Source organism: Tachyglossus aculeatus, chromosome 20 (genome assembly GCF_015852505.1).
Source record: "Tachyglossus aculeatus isolate mTacAcu1 chromosome 20, mTacAcu1.pri, whole genome shotgun sequence".
Classification (NCBI taxonomy): domain Eukaryota; kingdom Metazoa; phylum Chordata; class Mammalia; order Monotremata; family Tachyglossidae; genus Tachyglossus; species Tachyglossus aculeatus.
Window position 1 is genome coordinate 25,771,018 of NC_052085.1, and position 12,630 is coordinate 25,783,647.

The 12,630-nt window shown below is 47.4% G+C and overlaps 1 protein-coding gene across 1 annotated transcript in view; it reads left to right on the forward strand.

Moving 5' to 3' along the window:
* Nucleotides 1-12,630, forward strand: part of MTMR2 (myotubularin related protein 2) — a 70,655-nt gene that overhangs the window by 49,120 nt on the left and 8,905 nt on the right. Inside the window, exons 5-11 of the mRNA XM_038761790.1 lie at nucleotides 300-410; nucleotides 2,623-2,724; nucleotides 3,259-3,342; nucleotides 6,791-6,940; nucleotides 7,981-8,169; nucleotides 9,388-9,573; nucleotides 11,618-11,824. Of these exons, the coding sequence (XP_038617718.1) occupies nucleotides 300-410; nucleotides 2,623-2,724; nucleotides 3,259-3,342; nucleotides 6,791-6,940; nucleotides 7,981-8,169; nucleotides 9,388-9,573; nucleotides 11,618-11,824 (1,029 nt within the window). The remainder of the gene's footprint in view (nucleotides 1-299; nucleotides 411-2,622; nucleotides 2,725-3,258; nucleotides 3,343-6,790; nucleotides 6,941-7,980; nucleotides 8,170-9,387; nucleotides 9,574-11,617; nucleotides 11,825-12,630) is intronic.

Genomic DNA, 12,630 nt, shown 5'->3' on the forward strand with positions numbered 1-12,630 from the left:
AGTCTGAATCCCCAGTTTTCAGGTGAGGTATCTGAGGCACAGACTAATGAAGTGACTTGCCCAAGGTCACCCAGCAGACAAGTGGCGGAGCGGGGATTAGAACCCAGATCCTCTGACTCCCAGCCCATGCTTTTTCCACTAGGCCATACTACTTCTCAGACTTGGGAGAAATTTCTTTGCTTGCTTTATTCTTGCTTCCAAATAGATGGCCTAGGGGCCTTTAATTTTTTTTTCTTGCATGTGTTCATGGTATGTTTTTGGTCTTTTTGAATGAACTGAGTTTTCTTTTGCTATCCTAGGACCCCCCATTTGTTCTAGACGCGTCTCTTGGGGTGATCAGTAGAGTGGAAAAGATTGGCGGAGCCTCCAGCCGAGGGGAAAATTCGTACGGGCTGGAAATCGTGTGCAAGGTAAGTTTCCCGATGTCGGGGGCTGAGTATTTCTTTTTAGAGTATTTGTTAAGTGCTTACTATGCGTCAAACACTGTACTAAGCGCTGGGGTAGATACAAGTTAATTAGGTTGGACACAGTCCCTGTCCCGCATGGGGCTCACAGTTTAGGAGGAGGAGCGAAAGAACAGAGAAGTAAGGAGCCTTGCCCAAAGTTACACAGCAGGCAGGTGTTGGTGCCAGGCTGACTGCCCAGGTCCTCTGATTCCCAGGCTCTACTCTTTCCACTAGGCCTTCCTGCTTCCCTCAAAATTGAAAAAAACTTTCCCTGAAAGCAAACATATTCTGCTTTAAACAAATGTGCAGACTGTAAGCTCCTTGAAGAGAGGCATCATGTCTATCGACTATATCGTCCTCTCCCAAGCGCTTGGTAAGTGCTTTGCACTCAATAAGCATCTAATAAATACCACTTTGTGATTATGTAGCAGTAGAATAAAATTACAAGGGTAATTTGGTCAGTCATGCATTCAGTCGTATTTATTGAGCACTTCCTGTGTGCAAAGCGCTGTACTAAGCGTTTGGGAGTGTACAGTATAACAGTAAACACATTCCCTGCCCACAGTGAATTTACAGACTAGAGGGGGAGATAGACATTAATGTAAATGAATTAATTCATGAATTGTGGTATTTGTTAAGCACTGAGTATGTTAAGCGCTGGGGAAGATATAAAATAATCAGATTAGACACAGTCCCTGTCCCACACACAACTCACTATCTAAGCAAAATTGAGAGGCTAGAGATGTCACAGATTATCTGCAGTAATCTTAACTGGACCAGCCCTGCTTGCTTGAATGGCTGTAGAGTATGTGAAACGATAAATAGTGTAGTGTCTTGCTGATGTATTTGGATGCTTTTTCTGTTTTAGTGCGTGTATTTTCACTGTCAAAACTAGTTATAAAAATCCAGGGCATTTGTCACTTGAGGAGGAGTCCATCAAGAAACGTGCTAATGTTTTTCTTGACATTGGTACGCTGGAGTGGGAGAGTCACATAGTGTTAGGAGCTTAATACATAACGCCCCACCCAGCGCTCAGTGAATACCATTGATTGATTCTGTGGCTTCATCCTTTTCTATTTCTGGTTTCTATTCTTTATGTTCGCCGCTCAGACAGGAGGAGGAAAATGGATAGCATGTTCTACATCCTCAACCACTGGTTTTTCTTAATTTACTCGGTTCTTAGATGCACAAACACAATTTCATTTATCTGATACAGCATGTCCTAAACAGATTAAAATGTGTCAGAACAATTTAAGTTCTCCTTTGGTAAAGGGATTATGTTTTTAAGTGTCCAAATCGACATCTGTGGTGAAGTCAATAGCTATTTGGTGTCTTGTGCTGGATTACATCTAAAGATGTAGTTTTCAGCAAACGATCTGAACACAAACCTTTAGCCTGGGCAAAGATGGAAAGCAGCATGGCCAAGTGAAAGGGGCACAGGCCTGGAAATCAGAGAATCTAGGTGCTAATTCCAGATATGCCACTTTTTCGTTTTCTTTTTTTTCCCCAATAGTATTTGAGTGCTTACTATGTTCCAGGCACTGTACTAGAGAAGATACAAGCTTCTACATGGAGCTCACAGTCTCAATCTCCATTTTACAGATAAAGTAACTGAGGCCCAAAAAAGAGTGACTTGGCCAAGGTCCCGCAGCAGACAAGTGGCAGAGGTGGGATTAGAACTCAGGATCTTCTGACCCCCAGGCCTGTGCTCTTCCACTAGGCCACATTGTTTCACACTTGCCTGCTGTGTGACCTTGGGTAAGTCACTTCGCTTCTCTGGGCCTCAGTCACCTCAACTGTAAAAATGGGGATTTAAGGCTCTGAGCTCCGTGTGGGATGGGAACTCTGTCCAACCTGATTAGTTTGTATCTACCTTAGCACTCAATACAGTGAATGACGCATAGTAAGCGCCTAGCAAATACCATAAAAAAAAGTTCCCTGAAAAGGGAGAGAAGATGGAGGACAGGGGCATATGGGGCAGAGGTGGGAGGGAAGGGACGTGCATGGAGGATAACAAAAGAGGAATCTTTTTCGTTGGGGAGGGCTGATGTTGGAGGAGCCTAGAGTATGTGCTCTGCACTCCGTAAGCGCTCAATAAATACGATGGAATGAATATAGTCTGGTGCATTTCAGGTTCAACATTTAACTTCTGGTTCGGTTCCCAACCTCGTTTTAGGATATTCGAAACCTGCGATTTGCTCACAAACCTGAAGGACGCACGAGAAGATCCATATTTGAGAACCTAATGAAGTACGCCTTTCCGGTATCTAACAACTTGGTGAGCTGTCTCTCTCTTGCTGTAATTTTGTATGTGTGCATTCTAGCGTGGGCATCTTTCGACTGAAAGTAAAGTGCAGTTTTCGTGGAAAGCAAGATGAGTAGCATTTATCTTGTCTTTCATGCCAGAAATGTAACTCTTATCGATTTACATGCAGCGCTAGAAATGGAGTCCATTTGTGATATTTCTGGACTCAGAGATATGATAATGATGATTACATGATTGTCTCCCACAGGGCAAAATCTGAGTTGTTTCTACAACAGCAACAGACAAACTTCCCCAGAGACCCCACCAATCTTTTTTTTATTTATTTTGTCTCCTGAACAGAGTGCCTTCGGTATGTCCATACTCTGTGAAATTTGGTTTCTGATTCATTTTGTAGTTTTCAAGGGTTGCGAGGGTTGGCTCAAACAGGTGGTGTATAATAATAAAATGGGAATATTCAGACTTTGTCATCAAGTACGGTATGTAGTTATTGTGATGTCGGATTAAATGGAAAATGGTAATAAATGGTTTGTCATTGGTCCCTCTTAGCCCCTTTTTGCATTTGAATACAAAGAGGTTTTCCCAGAAAATGGATGGAAAATATATGACCCACTTTTGGAGTACAGAAGGCAGGTAAGCCCATCATTCTTTGAACCATTCCCTTTTATTTTTCTGTTTTTCTCATTCTGCACAAATTATGGCCTTGACCAATTATTCCAGGAAATTTGTCTGCCTTTGAAAGCAAATCATAGGTGAGAGTGCTGCAGACTTTGCAAAAAAAAAAAGTAAAAAAAAATAAAATCCCTTGGGACATTTCGGCTCAGGCATCCAAAAAGAGAGGAAAAGAAATCCCATCTCACTGCCAGCCCAGATGGAGGCAGAGGATTGTAACCATACCTGTGGTATTTGTTAAGTTGCTTACTATGTGCCATGCACTGTAGTCAGCGCTAAGGTAGATATAATCTAATCAGGTTGGACCGAATTCCTGTCCCACACGGAGCTCACAGCCATAATCCCCATTTTTACAGATGAGGTAACTGATGCAGATACAAGCTAATCAGGGTGGACAGTTTCTGTTGCACATGGGGCTCGCAGTCTTAATCCTCATTTTTACAGATGAGGTAACTGAGGCCCAGAGGAGTGAAGTGACTTGTCCAAGGTCACACAGCAAGCATTCGGCAGAACCAGCCTTAGAATTGAGGTAACTGAGGCAGATACAAGCTAATCAGGGTGGACAGTCCCTGTCACACATGGGGCTCACGGTCTTAATCCTCATTTTTACAGATGAGGTAGCTGAGGCCCAGAGGAGTGAAGTGACTTGTCCAAGGTCACACAGCAAGCATTCAGCAGAACTAGCATTAGAACTGAGGTAACTGAGGCTGATGCAAGCTATTCAGGGTGGACAGTCCCTGTCGCACATGGGGCTCACAGTCTTAATCCTCATTTTTACAGATGAGGCAACTGAGGCACAAAGGAGTGAAGTGAATTATCCAAGGTCACACAGCAAGCAGCTGGCAGACCCGGCTTTAGAACTCAGGTTCTTCAAGGCATGGGCTCTTTCCACGAGGCCATGCTGCTTCTGGGCCTTCCATTCCCTTCTGTTAAAGGATGCAGGGATGAGGAAGGAGAAGCCCTCAAGCAGGGACCACACACCGAGTACACCACGTGTACCTAGATGCATCTCTGTGACCCACTATTGTGACTGTTTGTGGTTTTTAAACCCCCAGGCTATGGTTGGAGTACCTCAGAGCATAAACATTTGAACTCCTAGCAAGTTCAGAAATATTTACAATTCCTTCAGGAAGGGAATGGATATCCCGGCATACTTTCTAGCCTAATGGAGCCTTTGCAGGGGTCAGTTGTAAGCATCTTCAATTAAGTCTTAACAGAGAAGCAGTGTGGCCTAGTGGATAGAGCACGGTTTTGGGTGTCAGAGGTCCTGGGTTCTAATTCCGGCTCCTCCCTTAGTCTGCCGTGTGACCTCGGGCAAGTCGCTTTACTTCTCTTTTCCTCCGGTCCCTCATTTGTAAAATGGGATTAAGACTGTGTGCCCCACCTGGGACATAGACTGTGTCGAACCTGATTTGCTTGTATCCGGTTGTTAGTACAGTGGCTGGAATGTAGACAGAGCTGGGATTAGAACCCAGGTCCTCTGACTCCCAGGCCATGCGTTTTCCACTAGGCCTTGCTGTTACTCCACTGATTGATTATGGGGAAAGGCTAGATGAATTGGCATTATTGATTTATATTAATGTCTGTCTCACCCACCTCCAGACACGAGACTGCCCAGGTCTGCTATATTGTACTCTCCCGAGCGCTTAATACAGTAGAGAAGCAGCGTGGCTCAGTGGAGAAGAGCACGGGCTTGGGAGTCAGAAGTCATGGGTTCAAATCCCGGTTCCACCAATTGTCAGCTCTGGGACTTTGGGCAAGTCACTTAACTTCTGGGCCTCAGTTCCCTCGTCTGTAAAATGGGGATTAAAACTGTAAGCCCCTCTTGGGACAACCTGATCACCTTGTAACCTCTCCAGCCCTTAGAACAGTGCTTTGCACATAGTAAGTGCTTAAGAAATGCCAGTATTATTATTATTATTGCTCTACACACAGTAAGCACTCAATAAATACCACTGATTGATTCATTTAGGAGACGAGAAAGCTAAATGGGAGACTTGTAATCCTCGTCCACTACAGAAGCGATTTTGCCTGGATTGACACTAGCAGCTGTTTTCAACTGCAAAACCATGGCTTGTCGTTCACCAGATGCCTGCCATGACACCAGGAAGAGGGGGTGCCCGGTAAAGGTGGTAGATTCAAAACAAACAAAGAAAAACATTGCCTGGGAGCCGAGCATCAGCATGTGGAATCCATTACCACGGGAGCGGTGGAGGCAGGAAGTAGCAATAGGTTCAAGAAGGGTCTGGACGCATTGTGGACATGAGGTCCGTGATGGGTTATCGGAGGGAAGAGTAAGGGATGTAGTCATCAGGACGGTGTAGCGCTCAAACACTTTTCTCCTAAGCAATCTTGGTCGCCACCGGCACGCTGCACCGTTGATCTGTCCCAGCCATAGCATTTCCAGATTTTTTATTTCCTCTGAGCCTGAGACGTGCTTACTGAGGCACAGCAGCGTGGGTTAGTGGAAAGAGCCCGGGCTTTGGAGTCAGAGGTCATGGGTTCAAATCCCAGCTCCGCCACTTGTCAGCTGTGTGACTTTGGGCAAGTCACTTAACTTCCCCGTGCCTCAGTTACCTCATCTGTAAAATGGGGATTAAGACTGTGAGCCCCCTGTGGGACAACCTGATCACTTTGTAACCTCCCCAGCACCTAGAACAGTGCTTTGCACATTGTAAGTGTTTAATAAATGCCATTATTATTATTATTACAAAGAAAATCAAAGATTCTGGTGTGGGGTTTTTTTGGTTTCTAAGAGCTTACTATATGGTCACAAACCAAGCACAATGCCAAGGTTAAGCAGTTGACTTTCACCCCACTCTCAGCCCCAACAGCACTTACTTACATATCCATAATTTACTTTAATGTTATTTTTTTTACGTGTGATGCTTGCTAAGGGCAAGCATCAAGATACAAGATAATCAGGCTGGACACAGTCCAAGTCCCACATGAGGCTCACAACTTTAATCCCCATTGTACAGACCAGGTAACCGAGGTCTAGAAGGATCTGTGTTCTAACCCCTGCTCTGCCACTTGTTTGCTGTGTGACCCTGGGAAAGTCACTCCACTTCTCTGCATCTCACTTGCCTCAACTGTAACATGGGGATTAAATCCCTGCTATCCCTCCAATTTAGACCGTGAGGCCCACGTGGGTTTGCGTCCGACTTAACTAACTTGTACCTATCCTGGCGCTTAGAACAGTGTGTAACGCATAATATGACCGTGAGCTCATTATGGGCAGGGACTGTGTCTGTTGTAGCTTACTCCCCAAATGCTTAGTTCAGTGCTTTGCACACAGTAAGCACCCAGTAAATGCAATTGAATGAATAGTAAGCACGTAACATTTTTAAAAAGAACCTGGGACCTCTTAGGGAGCCTGTGATTTTGTTGTGTTTAATTTCAAACTCAGGGAGTTCCCAATGAAAGTTGGAGGGTGACAAAAATCAACGAGCGCTACGAGCTGTGCGACACGTATCCTACCCTCCTGGTCGTACCTGTAAATATTCCGGATGACGAGCTGAGGAGAGTAGCAGCCTTCCGATCGAGGGGACGGATCCCGGTAAGTGTGAGCTCTTGGACGTAGCCACAAAGACTAGCACTGGGATATGCCATGCTGTCCCCCAATCAGGATCAAAAGAATTAGAAGCATCCCCTCTGCTTCTTGTGTCGACTTTCAGACTATCACCTGCATTTGGCTCACCTGCTGCTAATTCCCAGATCTCCGTTTCTCTAGCCCTCTCTGTCTGCCCTTGCTCTTATCTTTTTCTTTTTTATTTATTGTATTTATTAAACGCCTAGTGGGTGCCAGGCCCTGTACTGAGAAGCAGCGTGGCTCAATGGAAAGAGCATGGGCTTGGGAGTCAGGTCATGGGTTCAAATCCTGGTTCCACCAATTGTCAGCTGTGTGACTTTGGGCAGGTCACAACTTCTCTGTGCCTCAGTTACCTCATCTGTAAAACGGGGATGAAGACTGTGAGCCCCACATGGGACAATCTGATCGCCTTGTATCCTCTCCAGCGCTTAGAACTGTGCTTTGCACATAGCGCTTAACAAATGCCAACAGATTATTGTTATAATTACTAAGGGCCGGGGTAGATGCAAGCTAATCAGTTTGCTCACAGTCCATGTCCCACAGTGGGGCTCACAGTCTTAATCCCAGTTCATTTCAAGATGAGGGAACTGAGGCCCAGAGAATAATAATTGTCATTTTTGTTATGGGCCTACTATGTGCCAAGCACTGTACTAAGCGCTGCGGTGGATACAAGCAAATCGGGTTGGACACAGTCCCTGTCCCATGTAGGGATGAATTTCTCAATCCCCACTTTACAGATGAGGTAACTGAGGCACAGAGAAGTGAACGGACTTGCCCAAGGTCACCTAGCTGACAAGTGACAGAGCAGGGGTTAGAACCCAGGTCCTTCTGACCCTTGGGCCCATGCTCTATCCACTAGGCCATGCTGCTTCTCTTTAATCCCCTCCACTTTTTTTGGAGGAGGGGTGTATTTTCCCAAGTGCATAGCACAGTGCTGGGCACACAGTAAGCCCTCATTGGATACAATTGATTGATTGATTGATTGATTGATTGATTTCTCTCTCAAGGTTTTGTCTTGGATTCATCCAGAAAGCCAAGCCACCATCACCCGCTGCAGCCAGCCCATGGTGGGAGTGAGTGGGAGGCGAAGCAAGGAGGATGAAAAGTACCTGCAGTCCATCATGGATTCTAACGCTCAGTCCCATAAAATCTTCATTTTTGATGCCAGGCCAAGCGTTAATGCCGTCGCCAATAAGGTGGGTCTCCTGGTCGCCTCCCTTCCCCACCTCCCGGCTGCTAAAGATTCGCATTGGTCAAGATTTGGTGTCACTGAACGTACCAGTCCCTGCCTTAGCATCCTCTGACTGATGGGACTTTGTTTTTGCTTTGTGTGGGAATGCCTTTACAGTTTTCAATCCAACGAAATAGCCGACGGCAGTCAGAATAATAATAATAGTAATTGTGATATTTGCTAAGCGCTTACTATGTGCTGGGCACTGTTCTAAGGTCTGGGATAGATACAAGGTAATCGGGTTCAGCGCAGTCCCTGTCCCACATAGAGCTCAACGTCTCAATCCCCATTTTACAGATGAGGTAACTGAGGCACAGAGAAGTGAAGTGGATTGCCCAAGGTCACCCAGCAGACTTGTGGCGGAGCCGGGGTTAGAACTCATGACCTTCTGATTTCCTGGCCCGTGCTGTATCCACCTACTGCTCTCAGAATGTGAAACCATGCTACCAGTGGTGGGCAGACCAATAATATAGAGAAGCAACATGGCCTAGTGGATACAGCAGGGACCTCGAAGACAGAAGGACCTGGGTTCTAATCCCAGCTCCACCACGTGTCTGCCATGGGACCTTGGGCAAATAATTTCACTTCTCTGGGACTTAGTTACCTCATCTGTATAATGAGGATTAATACTGTGAGCTCTATGTGGGACAGGGGCTGGGTCCAAACTGATCAACTTGTATCTACCCCAGCGCTTAGTACAGTGCCTGGCACATAGCAAGTGCTTAACAAATGCCATTTTTTTTTTAAGAATAGAGGAATTTGTATCAGAGATCTAGCATGGTGACATCTTTAAACTGTTTACCCTCTGGCCCATTAATTCCCCACCGAATCAGTAGTCTCATAACCTGAGGTCCTTCAGGAAGCTCATGTGGGCAGGGAACGTGGCTACCCACTGTGTTATATTTTACTCTCCCACTTGCTTAGTACAGTGCTCTGCACACAAGTAGTGCTCAGTTGACTGACTGATTAATTGAAGAACAAAACACCCTGCCAAGAGATCTCCTCATATAAAAAAAAAAATTAATCTCCTCTACGGTGAGATTAAACTCTGAAACCTGAATGAATGAGCAGTGATTAAAGGGGGAGGAGAACCCCAATTCATCAGCTTTTTAAGGGATGATCACCAAAGAGAGGAATGGGGATCAAACACTGGCCTGTTTTTTGTTTTTTTTTTTGTCTCCAGGCTAAGGGTGGAGGCTATGAGAGTGAGGATGCTTACCAGAATGCTGAACTGGTTTTCCTGGATATCCACAATATTCATGTAATGAGAGAGTCATTGAGGAAACTAAAGGAGATCATTTACCCCAACATAGAGGAGACACACTGGTTATCCAACTTGGAATCCACTCATTGGCTGGAACACATCAAGGTGAGTCTGGGTTTCCGGTCCCCTGTGTAGACTGAGCGTTAGTTCCTCATGGACGGAGATCGTGACGGCCAGCTCGATCATACTGTCCATTCCTAAGCACTTAGTACAGTGCTCTGCACACCATAAGCACTCAGTAAATACCACTGATTGATTAAATATTATTGAAGATGTATAGCTTCTTACCGAAGATAAGACTGGCTTCAGAAACATCCTAGGCAGGTATCGGCAGGCCTCTCTGGCACAGACGTTCAGCATGTTCAAGAGCGGGCATTTATTGCACCCTTCCTCGGTGCTAAGCTCCATGTTAGATGCTCGGGAGAGGACAGTAATAATAATAATGGCATTTATTAAGCATTTACTATGTGCATAGCACTGTTCTAAGTTCTGGGGAGGTTACAAGGTGATCAGGGTGTCCCACGCGGGGTTCACAGTCTTAATCCCCATTTTACAGATGAGGGAACTGAAGCCCAGAGAAGTTAAGTGACTTGCCCAAAGTCACACAGTTAATTGGCGGAGCCGGGATTTGAACCCATAACTTCTAACTCCAAAGCCTGGGCTCTTTCCACTGAGCCACGTGCATTGTGGGACATGTTCCCTGCTCACAAGGAGCTTACTGATCTTCATTTTGGGGTTCGTTTTGTTGCATCTCTTCTCATGCATCTGTTGCCAGCTCCCTCTGCCTCCACACATTTTTTTTTCCTTAATGGTATTTGTTAAGTGCTTACTATGTGCTAAGCACTATACTAAGCATGAGGGTAGGTAGAAGATAAACAAGTTGGACACAGTCCCTGTCCCACATGGGTCTCATGGGTCTTAATCCCCATTTTACAGATGAGGTAATCGACGCCCAGACAAGTGACTTGCCAGAGGTCACTGAGCAGACAACTGCCGGAGCTGGGATTAGAACCCAGGTCCCTCCGACTTGCAGGCCTGGGGTCTATTCATTAGGCCACGCTGCTTCCTGTGGCCTTTATGCGCTTCCCTTTTGGTTTCTTAGACTGTGAGCTCCCAGCCCCAAGGAATAGGGACCCAGATCCAACTCCCAACTGTGTGTTCTTTCCCAGCACTTAGTACAGTGCTCCTCACACAGTAAGCGCTTAATAAACACTTACTACTAGAGGGTGGGCCCCAAGGGAATTTCTGCTTCAGTTTACAGATGAGGAGACTGTGAGCCCTCATAATTCCACCTCTTTGTTTTCTGGGCAGGGGTTTTAATGGTATTTGTTTAGCACCTACTACTGCCAGGCGCTGAACTAAGCACGGGGGTAGGTGCAAGCTCATTCATTCATTCGATCGTATTTATTGAGCACTTACTGTGTGCAGAGCACTGTACTAAGCGCTTGGGAAGTCCAAGTTGGCAACATTTAGAGACAGTCCCTACCCAACAACGGGCGCACAGTCTAGAAGGGGGAGATAGACAACAAAACAAAACATGTGGACAGGTGTCAAGTTGTCAGAACAAATAAAGCTAGATGCACATCATTAACAAAATGAATAGAATAGTGAATATGTGCAAGTAAAATAAATAGAGTAATAAATCTGTACAGACAGGTGCTGTGGGGAGGGGAAGGAGGTAGGGTGGGGGGGATCAGGAGAGGAAAGGAGAAGAGGAGAGGAAAAAGAGGGCTCAGTCTGGGAAGGCCTCTTGGAGGAGGTGAGCTCTCAGTAGGGCTTTGAAGGGAGGAAGAGAGCTAGCTTGGCGGATGTGTGGAGGGAGGGCATTCCAGGCCAGGGGGAGGATGTGGGCCGGGCGAGAATGAGGTACACTGAGGAGGTTAGCGGCAGAGGAGCGGAGGGTGCAGGCCGGGTTAGACACCGTCCCTTGCCCACATGGGGCTCACGGTCTCAACCCCCATTTTACGGAGGCCCAGAGAAGTGAAGCGACTTGTCCCAGGCTACCCAGCAGGCAAGAGGAAGAGCCAGGATTAGAATCCCGGGCCCTTCTGAGGTCTGGGGCCGCACTCTAGCCGCTAGGCCCCGCTCCCCGTTGCGGGTCCAGTTGAGGCGGGTCAGGCCTCAGCCGTGTCTCATGTGCCGGACCCAGCTGATCCTGGCCGGGGCCCTGCGGATCGCGGACAAGGTGGAGTCGGGGAAGACGTCCGTGGTGGTGCACTGCAGCGACGGCTGGGACCGCACGGCCCAGCTCACCTCGCTGGCCATGCTCATGCTCGACGGCTACTACCGCTCCGTCCGCGGCTTCCAGGTCCTCCTGGAGAAAGAGTGGCTCAGCTTCGGCCATCGCTTTCAGCTGGTGAGGAGAGAGAGGGCCGGCCGGGTGGACGGGGGTGGGGACGGGGGACCGGATCGGGGCTCAGCCCTGGAGTCGGTTGGCCGCAGGGGAGGATGTGGAGCAGGCCGGGCTTGTTGCCCGGTGGCTCTCCGTCGGGTCACGTCGGGTCACATCTCCCGCTGCGGCCCAGACTGTGACTGGGGCGGAAGGGAAGTCGGCGGGAGGGGTCACTGGAGGGAGGACTGGATGGGCGCTCGCCCCTGCTGCCAGCGGACCAAGGTGGAGAGCACTGACCGGGCCAGGCTTCTTGTCTCTTTCTTTCTTTTCCTCTTTAATAATAATAATGATGGCATTTGTTAAGCGCTTACTATGTGCCAAGCACTGTTCTAAGCACTAGGGGGGATACAAGGTGATCAGGTTGTCCCAGGGGGGCTCACAGTCTTAATCCCCATTTTACAGATGAGGTGACTGAGGCACAGAGAAATGAAATGCCTGGCCCAAGGTCACCCAGCAGACAAGTGGCAGGGCCGCGATTAGAACCCAAGTCCTTCTGAGTCCCAGGCCCGTGCTCTATCCATTAGGCCTGTCGGGTCAGTCAGTCAATCGTATCTATTTAGTGCTCACTGTGTGCAGAGTGCTGTACTGAGTGCTTGGGAAAGTACAGTATAGCAATAAACAGACACATCCCCTGCCCAAAGTGAGCTTACAGTCTAGAGGGAGCTTACAGTTGTGTATCTCACTGCGGCCTGGACTGTGGATGGGGCGGACGCTAGATGGGAGGGGTCACCCGAGGAGGGGTGGGGGCTGGGTGGGGGTATAATAATAAA